General features: G+C 38.8%; 2 protein-coding genes across 2 annotated transcripts; one reads left to right on the top strand and one right to left on the bottom strand.

The window, feature by feature from the left end:
- Positions 1-407: 407 nt before the first annotated feature.
- Positions 408-3883, bottom strand: tppp2 (tubulin polymerization-promoting protein family member 2). Its single transcript, XM_068592649.1, has 4 exons — positions 3646-3883; positions 2433-2624; positions 1931-2084; positions 408-1584 (listed from the first exon to the last, which is right to left on the bottom strand). The coding sequence occupies exons 2-4, from the start codon at positions 2621-2623 to the stop codon at positions 1393-1395; spliced, it is 537 nt and encodes a 178-aa protein (XP_068448750.1). The 5' UTR covers position 2624; positions 3646-3883; the 3' UTR covers positions 408-1392.
- Positions 3884-5322: 1439 nt separating this feature from the next.
- On the top strand, positions 5323-8844 carry ftr84 (finTRIM family, member 84). Its single transcript, XM_068592669.1, has 7 exons — positions 5323-5895; positions 6287-6382; positions 6512-6745; positions 7140-7296; positions 7395-7451; positions 7677-7730; positions 7958-8844. The coding sequence occupies exons 1-7, from the start codon at positions 5323-5325 to the stop codon at positions 8497-8499; spliced, it is 1713 nt and encodes a 570-aa protein (XP_068448770.1). The 3' UTR covers positions 8500-8844.
- Positions 8845-17858: the final 9014 nt, after the last annotated feature.

Genomic DNA, 17858 nt, shown 5'->3' with positions numbered 1-17858 from the left:
TTTTGGATGAAGCAGTGAGAACATTAAATGTATACAAAAGCCGTCCTGCACCTGTTTGCCATATTATGCGCGGGGATGGGAAGCGACCACCGGCAGCTTCTCCTGCACACTGGCTTTACTGGTAAGTTGCTCACCCGGTCCGGGACTGTAAGAGCCCACGTAGCCCCCGTTGTCAGCTGTCAGCCAACCCCCTCCCCACTCCCCTACCCTCCCTGGACTTGTGATTAAAGGTTTGGGTAGGCCGCAGAAGGTTTTCAGCCGATTTCAAATTGGGCCGCGGCATTCTTGATTTTGGAAAACGCTGCATCAGTGCATATCTAAATCATTACATGGCTCAGTTATCAGCTCAGTTAACGTCTCAGTTATGTTCTCAACAAAAAAAGGGAAATAAACACACCACAAAGTGATAAGAAGATTAATATTTATTGCAAGATGCAAACAATGTACTTCATAGTGGGACACACGTTTACACTATGGGAGGCGATGCTCGGGAGGCGAATATGTTTCTAAGTTTGCTTGCACATAGACATTATTTATGAGTATCTAGCTAGCTAGCCAGCTAGCAAGCTAGTCTTAGCTTGCTAGCTCGCCAGCTAGCTTTTAAAGACTGTATTACTAAACATTTACAGACTTATGGGTAAGCATGCCTGCAACAAACAAATATATACAATATGTATTATAACACACTGATTATTTTGGTTTTTGAGAGGATCATTTATGTGTTCTTCACTGCTTGTTTTGTTTTTTTACTCATACATATACATTTTCATTTATAATATTATCAAATGCTATGACAAGAACAATAATGGGCACTGACTGGTACTCAACTATAAAGTGATAACTATAAAGTGATAATATTTCCTGAAACCAGCTAAAGAACCATCCATTGCATAAAGGTAAGTGAGATTAGCAGCACATTACTGTATATCATAGCATTCTCGCTAGCGGCTACATCGATACTAAGGCACAGTGTTAAATTATAATGCAAAGCAGAGTTAGTTTCTATCAGCATGCTTGGCTTCAAGTACAGTTTAATCTTGTGGTCCTTGTAGAGTCATTGAAAATAGTCAGTATCAGTTGTTTACGCTACTGTACAACCTATTAAACATTTCTGTAGAACTGCAGCTAAGTATGTTCATTATCTTTGGATTTTTTGGATGAAAATAGTTTCTTTAAGATACTCCTGGTTATCACTTTATTTATTTTTTTAAATTGTTTTTTAATGAATCCAAGAGTTAGTAATGCCAGGCCCACAACACACATTCAGTGTATTTGCTTTGTCTTGAAAATGAAAGTAGCCAATAAATACATTTGATCTTTTATATTATATATTTTTTTTAACATCCCTAATTCAAGTTGTCGAATCAAAGTTTTCAAAATCTGTCAGCAGAATTATGCCTCTTTTACTTTTTCCTCATAAGTACCGCTTCCCTTGTAAGCGCCCACATAGCCGCTGTTGTCTGGGAGGTCCTCGCGCCCGACTTTTCCTTTTCCTTTGCCCGACTCGTCAAATCGCTCCTTGTGGGCTCCAGTGTACTTGGTGGTATCAGTCAGTCTGTCCACTGCGGCTGCCTTTGCCACTTTCTAAAAAAACGCATACACACAAATGTATATATACCATCAGTCTGCTTACTTTATTTTCGCTCAACTATTTATTCAAAATGTTCTAAACCTTTTTTTTAATCATCCCAGTGAAAGTTTAAATGTCAGTTTGAAACACATCGTTGTGAATGTCACTCGAAAAAGAGAAGTCTTTCTGAGTCTTTACCCCAACCTTAGTCAACCTCAAACATCATTCAACTTGAGTACTTGGTGGTGTATCAATCTGAGCATTAAGTTGTCAAGAAAGCAGTCCAGCATTGCTGGATGCTGCTTGCCAATAGGTGGTGAAAGGTGAGTATGTTGCAGTTAGAATTGATGAAATACTCACAGTGACTCCGATGTTGGCAGGCTCCTTACCAACAATGAGACCGTAGACCTGCTGCAGCGACTCCTCTTTGCTTTTGCCTTTAAAACGCTTGGGAGCCAACTCTGTCAGGGCCTGGTTAAACTGCTCAAATGTGATGACACGAGCTGACTTCACCCTGAGGAAAAACACATTGTTGCCAAATGTTTTCTGAGGCAAGTAACAAAATTATGCAAATAATATCATGTTCCACTTTGCATGTCAATATAATGACATGGGACTAGCATAGGGAGGGGCTACAGAGGTATAACAGTGTTTTTATGAGACATATATTATTTGGTTTATGACCACCTGCAAAACTAATGACTTCCTATCAGCCTAATCATACTTTACTAAGTATAATGTTTCGTGCTTATTGGCATAGACACATTTTTTAAAGACTAATTGATGATTAACGGTTTCGCCATCTTGGCTTTGCTTTTCTTGGCGTGTGACCCTGTGACCGAGTTATTGAATGAAATCTTACTTGACTTTGCTGAAAACTATGTCAACATCTGTAGTGGTGACGTTTTTGCCGTCGATGATGTTGCAGTCCTTGCAGATCTTCACAAAGTTCTTGCCGTTCATCTCCTTCCCTCTGGCTTTTGTGTCTCCGTGGACTGCAAACTTTTGGAAGGAGATCTCCACCTCTGATAGCGACACTGAGCCCTCCGCCATACTGACGGATACACAAGGAGAATACAGAATCAAACTGATCTTAGCCCACCAGCTTCATTGTCGTACATACTGTAGTTGTTCCACCTTCAAAAAGCCTTTAAAAAGTGATGACACCATTGCTTTGGATGTTCATTAACTTTATCTCTTAGTGAGGACATTTACTGAAATTAAAGAACGTCATAATGACTTTTATAGCTGATTGATGGTCGTCCTGCCCGGAAAAAGAGTTGCCATCAGTCTAAGTGAACATTTTCTCTCTCTCTCTCTCTCACACACACACACACACACACACACACACTATATACACACAGATACACACTTTCGCATCCATCAATATGTCCCTCTTACTAAAGCTGCTCTCGGGCCAATTTAATTCAATCAGCTCGATTTCCAAACAGCAGTTCAATCTAATGGTGAATGAACAAACATGCTCCTCCTCTTTCTCTTCTCCTGGTCCAATCACACTTTTCTAGAACTTGTTACTGCTGTTGGTGGAAAAACAATAGGGCTGTGCATTTAATAAAAATGGGTAATTACCAGTGACATAAAATCCTGATTTAGAAGTAGAAATTTAATAATGAAAACAGTTTAAAGAAAAAAAAATACACTTTTCATGAATGCTAAAGTAGCAATCTTATATGTCTATGACATACATTTTATTGGTGGGCAGGTGGATGAAAATCAAACACATGAAAATGATTCCATGTATGAAACCATTCAAACATAAAGCACATTAACGCATCGTAAATGTCACTAGAGACCCAGTGTTGCATTTCTGCTTGGTTACAAACCCTTCTGGGATTAACATTGTATCTGATTAGGAAAATATTACATTGCAATAAACTGTAGCATCTAAAGCTGTTCACACCATATTACTAATTATTTATCATTACTGGGGACGTGAAATAATACATCCAGTTATCGCAACTGTTAAAAACGACCCGTTTTCTTGTTGTTGCTGTTGCCATAGCCACTGTGTTGGATCAATGCTAGTGCATTAATAAAGAGACAGTAACGTGTACCTGCTGCCGTAAATGGAAGGATGCTGTAAAAATATCCTGGAAGCTCCTGATTAGCGTACAGCTGCTCGACCTCTTTGTCTTCCTCCTCCTTTTTCTTCGTATTCTTCTTTCTCCTCTGCCTCTCCTCCTTCCTGCCACTCCCAGGCTTTCTCACAATGACGACACAGATGGAGAGATACAGAGACGCAGGAGGAGAGAGGGGAGGAGGAGGGGGGAGGGCGAGGGTACCGACCAGCACAGTCAATGACATCATGCGCACTCAGCCTCTCTTGTGTCTATTCACTCTCATTAGCTCCTCTCCTCTGTGCACAGACTCGCTTCTGTGGAAAGATGTCTCATGTTCTGTTTATTTTGATTCACAATTCTATTCATTTAGATATCTCCGGATGTTTCTTCTGTCATCCATGTTTTGGAGCAGGTACTACATCACCAAAGATTAGCAATTTCTTCATTGTCCACCTCTATACCACTCAGCTCAGCTTTCTGTCCATTGCTCTCCCACTCTCATCTCTCTTTTTTCTCTCTCTCTTACTGTCATTGTCACAAGAGCCCTCTTGTCAGAAAAAAGACAAGAGCAGACTTTCAATGGACAAAGAGGACTGACAGCGTAAAGCTGACACATTACAGAAAAGATTATCCGTCTTGCAGCGCCAGATCAATCAAACTGAATATGGGAGCAAAAAAACCCAGCAGGTATCCTAACAGACAATCCCATAAACTGCTGAAATTATACTTTACTGCTGGGAATTAAAACATATATAGAGTATACTGGCATAGTCAACTATTATACTAACGTTATTCTGGCATTGTTTTACAATTTTACTCAGATTTAACACTTTATATATATATATATATATATATATATATATATATATTAACCTTGCATTGTTTGTCAGGTTTTCAGTGTGCTTCTTTGGGAACCCACAGGCCCACTGATACCGATGCTCTGTGCTTTGTTCACAGGATAAACAGAACAAGTTGTTTTGACATCATGATGTACCATCATGAAACTCACGTACTGATCAGTCAACTGGAAAGCTGAAGGGTGTGAAGGACTTAGCGTTGTCATCGCCCTCCTCCATTTTAAATACTAACATGTACAACCAAGTGTTCATCCACAAAAAAGTTTCAGGGGGGAATAAAAGTAAAACAACCCGTTAACGTTTGTCCTTGAACAATTCACTGACTCGCTTCTGGGACGTGTGTTTTGCAAGCGGCAAACACTCTGTGCTGACATTAGGTCAGATGAAACTTGTTATGTAAATATACACAATGTTAAAGCTATAACAGACCACGCTGTCAAGGATCATATGACTTAAACACCAATACAAATGATGGAAGGTCTTGATACTTCCTCAGATATTTTGCTGACGACTTGACCTGTGTGAGTTGCCCTGACATTTCTGCTTGTTAAGCTGTTCCGTCATGGTGGCAAACGGCAGTATCTGTCACTCAGATGCTGGGAAAGAGGTGATATGGGAAGATATCACTGTGTGTTTACAGTAGAAACAAAGCTTTTCCTTTAAATATCACCCCAGAACACCATTGTCTCTGGTTTGGAAAGAAGTTGAAGGATGAAAAGAAGTTGGGACTCTCTGGACAGCATACTACTTAGCCTATTAACATTTCTGATTCTGATCTCAAGTCCATCTAATATTTGACTCATCCAACATCGCCATGGCTGAGTCCAGTTTCCCTTTACCTCCAGACGATTACTGTCCACTGTGTATGGATTCGCTGAGAGACCCGGTCACCATCCCCTGTGGTGACACCTTCTGCCTGGAGTGCATCAAGATCTACTGGGACCAGTTTGACCACATGGGTGTGTACAGCTGCCCGCAGTGCCACTCCACCTTCACACCACGGCCCGTGCTGAGGCGCAATCTCCCCGACGTAAACCACGAGCCACGCCGCCAGCTACCGGAGCTCACACCGTTCCCATACATGCACCAGGAATCCTTCTGCGACTTCTGCGTGGGCCGCCGCAACAAGGCTGTGAAGTCGTGCCTCATGTGCCTGGCCTACTACTGCGAAACGCACGTCAAGCCGCACTACGAGTCGTCCACCTTCAAGAGACACAAGCTGGTGGACGAGACGGGCCACCTGGACAGGAAGATCTGCCCCCAGCATGAGAAAGGCCTGGAGCTGTTCTGTCGCTCTGACCAGATGTGTGTCTGTGTGCTGTGTACTGTCAAAGAGCACCGCGGCCACAACATTACCTCAGCGGAGGAAGAGCGCATCGACAAACAAGTGAGTCTGGATGGGTTGTGAGTCGACATGTCGATGGCCGAAGAGAAAAACCTACCATTTGAAAAATGCACTTTTTTGGGAATACTAAAAAAAAAAAATTCTATTTATTGCAAAATAGCCCAATACCCAAAAAATACAACAAATACACAATAATACACAAAATACCCAGTGCACATAAAAGGTTTCCCAGCACTTGTCCTTGATCATTTTGCAGATAGGAAATTTTAAACTTTGGCCATCCATGTGTGACATTTAAACAAAATAAATGAGTGCCGGATGTGAATCCAACGTCACAACACCCAAAATTATCCAAAATAATGCTACAGATTAAATGTACGCTTTGTTCTCTCAAGTGACTGGTTGACGAAAGCCTGTTATTCCAACACAACAGAAAGTCCTGGTGGTCACACAGACTGAGGTCCAGCACATCATTCAGGAGAGGATGAAGGAGCTGCAGGAGCTCAAACACAATGTGGATGTTCTCAAAGTGAGTGCACATTTTTACGATGCAATGTGACACCATGTTTTTGGTAGGAGACACAATATGACCTGAGATATCGCATAGAGAGATTTTTTTAAGTTCTAAAACTCTTGGCAAACTGGCTTTTCCCATCAGAGTGGTGCCCAGAGAGCACAAGCAGAAAGTGACAAGACCTTCCACGAAATGCTGCAGGCGGTGGAGCGCTGGAAGGCTGAAATCCATCAGATGATAACAGCCAACATGCAGTCGGCGATGTCGCAGGCCGAGGGCTACGTGGACCGTCTGCAGCAGGAAATACTGGAGCTACAGCGCAGAGATGCGGAGCTAAGGCAGATCCTCGATACAGAGGACAACATTCACTTTCTGCAGGTGCTGCGAGAAATTCATGATTTGTGTTCTAATACGTGTCATCAAAACGCAGAGTTTTCCCCCTGTTACACAGATGAAAAAGCATTCAGTGAATTGAAAGATGTATCCTGAAAAAAAAAATTTCCCACTAAGTGATAAACCCAAAAGAGAAAACAAATCAGACTTTAAAAAAATGGAGCCCCGAACTGTATTGATCTCACTTGCAAAATGAAAGCAGGTATGCACGACACATGAAAACATTTTTGCGTGCTTTATGCGTTGTTTGATTAGCAGACAATAACTGTAATTCTGTATGAAACGGGGCAGTAGCTGTTAATATTGATTAGAATATTTGGGCCAGGTGAGGGCACTATTGGTGTTTCTGACTTGCTGTACTGGATTTCTTGTTGAATAGAATTTTCCGACCCTGTGCGTTCCTCCTGAGGCCATGGTGCCCAAAGTGCTCATCAACCCTCAGTTCTCCTTTGGAGAGATGAGCAAGACGGCCACCGAGATGAAGGAACATCTAGACAACATCTGTAAAAATGAACTGAGCAAAATCTCAAAGACAGGTTTGTGTGTAAGAGATGAAATTGACAAATTATCTTTATACGATGAAAACTATAAAGTGATCCAGTAACATGGTAACATACTGCTGCATCTTCCTCAGTTAGTGAAACCCCCGTGTACATCCTTCTGCCGAGAAATGGAGACAAACGACTCAAAGGTAAATGTGTGTGAATATGTGGAAATATGTACAACTGTACTTTTAAGCATACATGAATATTAATTATATAGAATTAATTTAAGATAAAAAGAGAAAAAATGTGGAGAGTAAGTGTTTCAACTTTCCCTCATTTGATAAATGTAGTTATATTAAATGAAAAAAATAAGATAAGAAGCAGAACAAAATGATGTGTGTCCCTTTGTTTTTGTTTTTATAACCGAACAGTTCCTTCCAGAGTTGATTTTCAGGAGCCAAAAACCAGGACAGACTTCTTAAGATGTGAGTAAAGAGTTCATGGTTCAGTCCATTCAGTAAATCTGTCACTTTTTTTCAGGAAAAAAGAGACTACTTTGAGACGTTTGTCTTTTACCGCAACGTCAATAGTTTCATCCTATATTATTATCAGACAATTAGTTGTTGTCAGTGAAAAACTGACTGTCAATGAGATGTTCCAAATCGAAAGAAAAATAAAAACATTTTAAATGTGTATGCCTGTCTTTGCGCAGACTCCTGCAAGTTGTCTCTGGATCCAAACACAGTATATAAAGAGCTGGTCCTGACTGACGGGAACCAGAAGGTCACACGGAGGAAAGCAGTCCAGTTTCACCCCGACCACCCAGAACGCTTTGATGGCTTCTCCCAGGTGCTGTGCAAAGAGCCTCTGACTGGTTTCAGATTTTACTGGGAGGCAGAGTGGAGCGGGGAGTTTTCCATCGGGGTGGCCTACAAGAGCATCAGCCGCAAGGGGAAGAATTCAAACAGCCTGCTGGGCTACAACGACAAGTCCTGGAGTCTCCTCTGCTCAGACTCGGGCTACTCTGCCTGGCACAATAAAGTAGACAGAGACCTTCCTGAAGCTCCCAGGGCCACACGAATCGGTGTGTACCTGGATTATGCAGGCAACGCTATGGCCTATTACGCAATATCAGAGACCATGGAGCTTATCCACAGATTTAAAGCTCAGTTCAGTGAGCCCGTGTATGCTGGCTTTGGTGTGGGCTCCTCTGTTACCCTCTGCCGGCTGAAGCAGAATCACACGCCTCACTAAGATTTATTGTGATGGGTATTTATCTCACGGGTACTGTTAAATACTAGCTGACCAGTACAATGTAAAGTAATTGCTGCAACAACAAAAAATGTATACCCCTCTACTGCACCGATGTTCTTGTTTTTGTGACCACATTCTGAATGTGATGATAATGTTTCTCTGAAAGTTAATTTCAGGCTTTTATTTTGAAGATATGTGTCAGTGGTTTTATTTCATGCAAGTTCTTGTTGAGAGAAATAAATATATTGATGTACACCAAGGCTCATTGTTGTAATAACAGAAGGTTATCTGCAAATGAATGACAAGAAATATGCATTAGCTGTGTGTGTTGTCATATATTGTATACATGCCTGTGTGCACAGTTAAAAATAAAAATGAATATGCTAAACATTTTCACGTTTTTATTTTCTTAGAGAACAACTTTCACGATTATGGTTGGAAGTAATGACATAAAACACCCCCAAAAACAATCTATAACATGCAACATAGGAACATGTTTTACATACAGTATATATCATAGCAAACAGATAACATTCATCAGAATATCAATTCATATTTAGACAAATATTCTAAACCAAGTCATTTAACTACTGCATGTGTGGATAAAAAGTATACATTTGTTTAGTGACTCATTTAAGTTAAATTCAGGAAGTATTCTGATCATAGTCTTTCAGATTAAAGTCATTATGTAGGCAAACTACAAAAACACAAACACCTGCTTAACCCTAGAACACTAACGTCGGGTGATTTTCACCCGAGTGATTGTGGTTATGTCATTTTTATTCTGTTGCTTTTGTCTGAGTTTTGTGGGTCGTTGTGTAGCTTCATGCTGCACTCAGACGTTATTGAAGGTGGGCGTGTCTGCTGTTTTTTTCAAGCGGCAAATGTTGAGGGGATTTTCACCCAACGTTAGAGACAATGGAAGGAGAAAATGTGGATAGGTTTTAAAATTGAATGGAGACGTTTCCTTTACAGGACACATGTCCGAGGAACGGGTAGACAAAATAACAAGTTTATAACTCCATTATTTATATTTTTATTCATATTTTATTGACGATTACCCAATTTTTCATCAGATTTTGAGTCTTTTTTAGGGTCTCCCTATGATACCTGATTTTGGTTTCATGAGAAGTTCTATAGTGTAAAATATGATTACTCCAATTTGACTTGTATCGTTGTATGTTAATATATTTGAAAGAGAAGTATATTTTATCAGGTACATTATATAGAGTGAATTATACTCAACATTAGTGATAGTGTGACTATTTTTAACGGGAGTGTTCTAGGGTGAAAGGCAGTTGCATTTACTGTACAGTTTCCCCACCCTATATAGATACAACATGGAAGGGATCAAACCTGTTATGACAAATATATAGAGATATATTGAGGAAAGAGTAAGAAACACATGCTCTGGTATTATTTCCGTTAAGGATGTAGAAATTGGCAATGCGAGCTGGGACAAAGTTGCAAACACTAGAGTAATCAAAATGATCTTAAAAGCCTTTTCCTTCATGCTGTTACCCCTGTGTTGGTCCCTCTGCCCCTCCCCAGGTGAAGGGCGTTTCAGAGCTCTAAGAACTGATAAGCAGCAAAAAGTCATCAACAGCAACACAAACAGATCCAAAGCTGCTATAAAAAAAAATATATCATTTGTATCAGAAAGAGCAAAGCCTACAATGGACAGCAAGATTGCCGTCAGCCAACAAACACAGCAAACAGCCACCTTGTACCTCAGAGGTTTCCACCTGAGGAATATCACAGGATGGACAGTTGCAAGGTATTGCTCCAGACAGAGGTAGCATTGCAACATAGAACGCATAAAAACAAACATACCATTAAAGAAATGATAGACTTTTATAAAGTTAGAGAGTGACAGGGAGCGAAACAGGAAGTACCAAATGCCAGAAAGACAGAGAAGAGATTCAACTACAATCTGGTTGAGAGGGATGAAATCAGAAGCGATCTTCTCTTGTCGTCCACTAACTATGAGCCACACAACGTATCCATGGAAGGTGAGACCAAAGAGAAGGTTTGCAGCAAGTGCAACTCCTATCAGAATGTCTTCAGGTGACATCGTGGCTGTTTGGTTGATGGAGTTATTGTCCATCTTCATCCTGATAACAGATACAGTAATAAACACAAGCACGCTGAACTACTTGTTATAGATGTACAGAAATACATACACTCTTAATCTCACACTATAGATGTTGAAGTCATAATATGTCAATAAATAACATACACAATTACACACACAAACACTATTTCATGCAAAGCACAAAAGAAAAATATAGTTGTATTATTTAATTAGCTTAAATGACATTATCAAAAGCCCAATTTGCTTATTTCTAGGAGTGTGCATTGTGTATGCTGCATCATGTAATTTATTATCTTATTAATAAGTATCTGAAATAAAAGGCTTTTCTTGTTTTTACAATATTTTTTTGGATGCAATTATTTATGTAACAAGTTTAAATCAGCATTCAAGTCATTGTTTTACTACTTAAAACTGCACACATTATGAATCCTTTAACATCCCACAAGTGTGAAATACAATGTCTCCTACCTGGAGGTTGTGAGTCCTGAAGCCACGTCTGTGAGCTACAGTTTCAGCGCCTGGGTTGATGCATCTTTTGTACGTATCCATATACTTGACATTGATATGTTAATCAGATCTTCTAAATACACAGGCACATTGTTGCACCCTCAACTCTCATTTTGTGTTGATTTTGGCGGCCCCTGTGGACAGACGCAGTAATGTTTCCTAGTGCCACATTGCTTTTTTTTATATCCATAGGGTGCTGTGTACTGTACTTTCTATATCAACAAATAAATTGACACTTGACCAGAGGCTCAACTCGAGTGAACTTCCCTAGAAATAAATAAATAAAAGAGATGTATCACATACATAATATCAAGAAACGGCCCTCAGCTGGCTTATGTACACTGAATGTGAGTGAAGAGAGCCACTTGGATCTCTGGGAGCTGCTCCTGCCACTTTAATAAAAGACTTGAGGTGTCTAATTCACTGCGTGTCTAGTTATACACATAAAACTATCTTTCATGTCACATTTGAAATGCAATTGATTACCTTTATATTGTGTTTTTGTATTGATGTTTTCAACTTATCTGGAACTGTCACAGTGACTCATGACGAGCTTTTTTACTCTTTTTTTAATCTTAGCTGACATGATTTGCATCATAAATGTTCTAAATGTGCGGCAATGATTTACATGTTCTCAACAGAGAAGAAGCACGGCTATGGTCCTCTATGCAAACTTGCACGTGTTTGAGGCAGTCAACCAGAAAACTATTCAATAAATATTTGCAGCTGCTTTAATGAAACATTATATGCAACATTATTAGTGTACAGCATATTATTAGTATTATTAGTGTACAGCACAACAGCCAGAGCTTGGGAGATTAAACACTGCAGATTATCAAAAAATCAGACGTGTACTTCTGTGGCAGGAATCCATAGAAATACAAACATATAATGATATTTAACAAATATAAATATTTATGTATATATATATATATATATATATATATATATATATATATATATGTATATATATATATATATATATATATATATATATGTATATATATATATATATGTGTATATATATATATATATATATATATATGTATATATATATATATATATATATATATATATATACACATACATATATATATGTATATATGTGTGTGTGTATAGATAGATAGATAGATAGATAGATAGATAGATAGATAGATAGATAGATAGATAGATAGATAGATAGATAGATATAAAAATATATAACTGGGAAGAGGCCCCGAGGAAGACCCAGGACACGCTGGAGGGATTATATGCGTCTCTGGGAACGTCTCTGGGTCCCCCAGAACAAGCTGGAAAATGTTGCGGGTGAGAGGGATGCCTGGGTCGGTCTGCCGGTGTGCACTGCGACCCGACCCAGATAAGAGGCGGAAAATGGATGAAGGGATATATATATATATATATATATATATATATATATATATATATATATATACATATATATATATATATACATATATATATATATATATACATATATATATATATATATATATATATATATATATATATATATATATATATATATACACACACACACACACACACACACACAAAGAATCAAAGAATATTAACCCTATCTCCTAAAAATTACGTTCCCCTCAAAACTGTATTACAAATACATTTAGGATTGTATGTTTGTGTTATTGTTTTCTTGCTTTCCCGCTGAAACTAGGTATATTTGAATTTCTAAAATCTGCGTAGGAAAAGAAAAGAGCCGGTGTGAGACCAGTCAGAGGGCCGGTCTGAAGACCGTTTGCTGGTAACAGCCCCCGTCACGCCGGGTCCATCCTACTCTGAGTCGGATTGTTTGGGAATGCAGCCCACAGTTGGTGGTGAACTCCATATAGTGCAAAAAAATATAACTGATTAATCCCATTATGCACTAAATTCAATAATGAAGTAAAGACGAGAGTACTGCATGCTTTTATGTTAAAGTAATGTTATCAGAACAATATAACGGGCAGTCTGAAGCGTTTAAAAAAAAAATATATATATCCAAAGACTTCCTTCCAGAGTTGATTTTCAGGAGCCAAAAATCAGGACAGACTTCTTAAGATGTGAGTACAAGAGCATCAGCCGCAAGGGGAAGAATTCAAACAGCCTGCTGGGCTACAACGACAAGTCCTGGAGTCTCCTCTGCTCAGACTCGGGCTACTCTGCCTGGCACAATAAAGTAGACAGAGACCTTCCTGAAGCTCCCAGGGCCACACGAATCGGCGTGTACCTGGATTATGCAGGCAACGCTGTGGCCTATTACGCAATATCAGAGACCATGGAGCTTATCCACAGATTTAAAGCTCAGTTCAGTGAGCCCGTGTATGCTGGCTTTGGTGTGGGCTCCTCTGTTACCCTCTGCCGGCTGAAGCAGAATCACACGCCTCACTAAGATTTATTGTGATGGGTATTTATCTCACGGGTACTGTTAAATACTAGCTGACCAGTACAATGTAAAGTAATTGCTGCAACAACAAAAAATGTATACCCCTCTACTGCACCGATGTTCTTGTTTTTGTGACCACATTCTGAATGTGATGATAATGTTTCTCTGAAAGTTAATTTCAGGCTTTTATTTTGAAGATATATGTCAGTGGTTTTATTTCATGCAAGTTCTTGTTGAGAGAAATAAATATATTGATGTACACCAAGGCTCATTGTTGTAATAACAGAAGGTTATCTGCAAATGAATGACAAGAAATATGCATTAGCTGTGTGTGTTGTCATGTATTGTATACATGCCTGTGTGCACAGTTAAAAATAAAAATGAATATGCTAAACATTTTCACGTTTTTATTTTCTTAGAGAACAACTTTCACGATTATGGTTGGAAGTAATGACATAAAACACCCCCAAAAACAATCTATAACATGCAACATAGGAACATGTTTTACATACAGTATATATCATAGCAAACAGATAACATTCATCAGAATATCAATTCATATTTAGACAAATATTCTAAACCAAGTCATTTAACTACTGCATGTGTGGATAAAGAGTATACATGTGTTTAGTGACTCATTTAAGTTAAATTCAGGAAGTATTCTGATCATAGCCTTTCAGATTAAAGTCATGTAGGCAAACTACAAAAACACAAACACCTGCTTAACCCTAGAACACTAACGTCGGGTGATTTTCACCCGAGTGATTGTGGTTATGTCATTTTTATTCTGTTGCTTTTGTCTGAGTTTTGTGGGTCGTTGTGTAGCTTCATGCTGCACTCAGACGTTATTGAAGGTGGGCGTGTCTGCTGGTTTTTTCAAGAGGCAAATGTTGAGGGGATTTTCACCCAACGTTAGAGACAATGGAAGGAAAAAATGTGGATAGGTTTTAAAATTGAAGGGAGACGTTTCCTTTACAGGACACATGTCCGAGGAACGGGTAGACAAAATAACAAGTTTATAACTCCATTATTTATATTTGTATTCATATTTTATTGACGATTACCCAATTTTTCATCAGATTTTGAGTCTTTTTTAGGGTCTCCCTATGATACCTGATTTTGGTTTCATGAGAAGTTCTATAGTGTAAAATATGATTACTCCAATTTGACTTGTATCGTTGTATGTTAATATATTTGAAAGAGAAGTATATTTTATCAGGTACATTATATAGAGTGAATTATACTCAACATTAGTGATAGTGTGACTATTTTTAACGGGAGTGTTCTAGGGTGAAAGGCAGTTGCATTTACTGTACAGTTTCCCCACCCTATATAGATACAACATGGAAGGGATCAAACCTGTTATGACAAATATATAGAGATATATTGAGGAAAGAGTAAGAAACACATGCTCTGGTATTATTCCCGTTAAGGATGTAGAAATTGGCAATGCGAGCTGGGACAAAGTTGCAAACACTAGAGTAATCAAAATGATCTTAAAAGCCTTTTCCTTCATGCTGTTACCCCTGTGTTGGTCCCTCTGCCCCTCCCCAGGTGAAGGGCGTTTCAGAGCTCTAAGAACTGATAAGCAGCAAAAAGTCATCAACAGCAACACAAACAGATCCAAAGCTGCTATAAAAAAATATATATCATTTGTATCAGAAAGAGCAAAGCCTACAATGGACAGCAAGATTGCCGTCAGCCAACAAACACAGCAAACAGCCACCTTGTACCTCAGAGGTTTCCACCTGAGGAATATCACAGGATGGACAGTTGCAAGGTATTGCTCCAGACAGAGGTAGCTCTGCAACATGGGACGCATAAAAACAAACATACCATGAAAGAAATGATAGACTTTTATAAAGATAGAGAGTGACAGGGAGCGAAACAGGAAGAACCAAATGCCAGAAAGACAGAGAAGAGATTCAACTACAATCTGGTTGAGAGGGATGAAATCAGAAGCGATCTTCTCTTGTCGTCCACTAACAATGAGCCACACGACGTATCCATTGAAGGGGAGACCAAAGAGAAGGTTTGCAGCATGTGCAACTCTCATCAGAATGTCTTCAGGTGACATCGTGGCTGTTTGGTTAGTGGAGTTATTGTCCATCTTCATCCTGATAACAGATACAGTAATGAACACAAGCACGCTGAACTACTTGTTATAGATGTACAGAAATAAATACACTCTTAATCTCACACTATAGATGTTTAAGTCATAATATGTCAATAAATAACATAAACAATTTTACACACAAATAGTATTTAATGCAAAGTACAAAATAAAAGTATAGTTGTATTATTTAATTAGCTTAAATGACACGATCAAAAGCCCAATTTCTTTATTTCTCGGAGTGTGCATTGTGTATGCTGCATCATGTAAATTATTATCTTATTAATGAGTATCTGAAATAAAAGACGTTTTGTTGTTTTCACAATATTTTCTTGGATGACATTATTAATGCAAAGAATTAAAATTAGCATTTAAGTCATTGTTCTACTACTTAAAACTGCACACACCATGCATGATTTAACGTACCAAAAGTGTGAAATACAATGTCTCCTACCTGGAGGTTGTGAGTCCTGAAGCCACGTCTGTGAGCTACAGTTTCAGCACCTGGGTTGATGCATCTTTTGTATGTATACATATACTTGACATTGATATGTTAATCAGATCTTCTAAATACACAGGCACATTGTTGCACCCTCAACTCTCATTTTGTGTTGATTTTGGCGGCCCCTGTGGACAGACGCAGTAATGTTTCCTAGTGCCACATTGCTTTTTTTTATATCCATAGGGTGCTGTGTACTGTACTTTCTATATCAACAAATGAATTGACACTTGACCAGAGGCTCAACTCGAGTGAACTTCCCTAGAAATAAATAAATAAAAGAGATGTATCACATACATAATATCAAGAAACGGCCCTCAGCTGGCTTATGTACACTGAATGTGTGTGAAAAGAGCAACTTGGATCTCTGGGAGCTGCTCCTGCCACTTTTGCCATAAAGACTTGAGGTGTCTAATTCACTGCGTGTCTAGTTATACACATAAAACTAGCTTTCATGTCACATTTGAAATGCAATTGATTACCTTTATATTGTGTTTTTGTATTGATGTTTTCAACTTATCTGGAACTGTCACAGTGACTCATGAGGAGCTTTTTTACTCTTTTTTCAATCTTAGCTGACATGATTTGCATCATAAATGTTCTGAATGTGCGGCAATGATTTACATGTTCTCAACAGAGAAGAAGCACGGCTATGGTCCTCTATGCAAACTTGCACGTGTTTGAGGCAGTCAACCAGAAAACTATTCAATAAATATTTGCAGCTGCTTTAACGAAAACATTATATGCAACATCATTAGTGTACAGTATATTATTAGTATTATTAGTGTACAGCACAACAGCCAAAACTTGGGAGATTAAACACTGCAGATTATCAAAAAATCAGACGTGTACTTCTGTGGCAGGAATCCATAGAAATACAAACATATAATGATATTTAACAAATATATATATATATGTATATATATACATATATATATATATATGTATATATATACATATATATGTGTATATATATATATATATATATATATATATATATATATATATATATATATATATATATATATATATATAGATAGATATATATAGATATAGATAGATATATATAGATATATATATAGATATATAAAAATATATAACTGGGAAGAGGCCCCGAGGAAGACCCAGGACACGCTGGGGGGATTATATGCGTCTCTGGGAACGTCTCTGGGTCCCCCAGAACGAGCTGGAAAATGTTGCGGGTGAGAGGGAAGCCTGGGTCGGTCTGCCGGTGTGCACTGCGACCCGACCCAGATAAGAGGCGGAAAATGGATGGAGGGAGATATATATATATATATATCTCCAAAGTCATCCAGAGTTGATTTTCAGTAGCCAAAAATCAGGACAGACTTCTTAAGATGTGAGTACAAGAGCATCAGCCGCAAGGGGAAGAATTCAAACAGCCTGCTGGGCTACAACGACAAGTCCTGGAGTCTCCTCTGCTCAGACTCGGGCTACTCTGCCTGGCACAATAAAGTAGACAGAGACCTTCCTGAAGCTCCCAGGGCCACACGAATCGGTGTGTACCTGGATTATGCAGGCAACGCTGTGGCCTATTACGCAATATCAGAGACCATGGAGCTTATCCACAGATTTAAAGCTCAGTTCAGTGAGCCCGTGTATGCTGGCTTTGGTGTGGGCTCCTCTGTTACCCTCTGCCGGCTGAAGCAGAATCACACGCCTCACTAAGATTTATTGTGATGGGTGTTTATCTCACGGGTACTGTTAAATACTAGCTGAACAGTACAATGTAAAGCAATAAAAG

This window comes from Clinocottus analis, unplaced genomic scaffold (assembly GCF_023055335.1).
Source record: "Clinocottus analis isolate CAN_PGR_092001 unplaced genomic scaffold, fCliAna1.0.p SCAF_27, whole genome shotgun sequence".
Lineage (NCBI taxonomy): Eukaryota > Metazoa > Chordata > Actinopteri > Perciformes > Cottidae > Clinocottus > Clinocottus analis.
This window is presented reverse-complemented; position numbering and strand designations above follow the sequence as displayed.

Excerpts from the sequence above, each read along its gene's own strand:
- tppp2 (XM_068592649.1), bottom strand. The coding sequence starts at position 2,623 with ATGGCGGAGGGCTCAGTGTCGCTATCAGAGGTGGAGATCTCCTTCCAA. Across the intron at positions 2,085-2,432 it reads ATAGTTTTCAGCAAAGTCAA|GGTGAAGTCAGCTCGTGTCA; the intron begins GTAAGATTTCAT and ends GTTTTTCCTCAG. Across the intron at positions 1,585-1,930 it reads CTGCCAACATCGGAGTCACT|AAAGTGGCAAAGGCAGCCGC; the intron begins GTGAGTATTTCA and ends GCGTTTTTTTAG.
- ftr84 (XM_068592669.1), top strand. The coding sequence starts at position 5,323 with ATGGCTGAGTCCAGTTTCCCTTTACCTCCAGACGATTACTGTCCACTG. Across the intron at positions 7,297-7,394 it reads GAGCAAAATCTCAAAGACAG|TTAGTGAAACCCCCGTGTAC; the intron begins GTTTGTGTGTAA and ends CATCTTCCTCAG. Across the intron at positions 7,452-7,676 it reads TGGAGACAAACGACTCAAAG|TTCCTTCCAGAGTTGATTTT; the intron begins GTAAATGTGTGT and ends ATAACCGAACAG.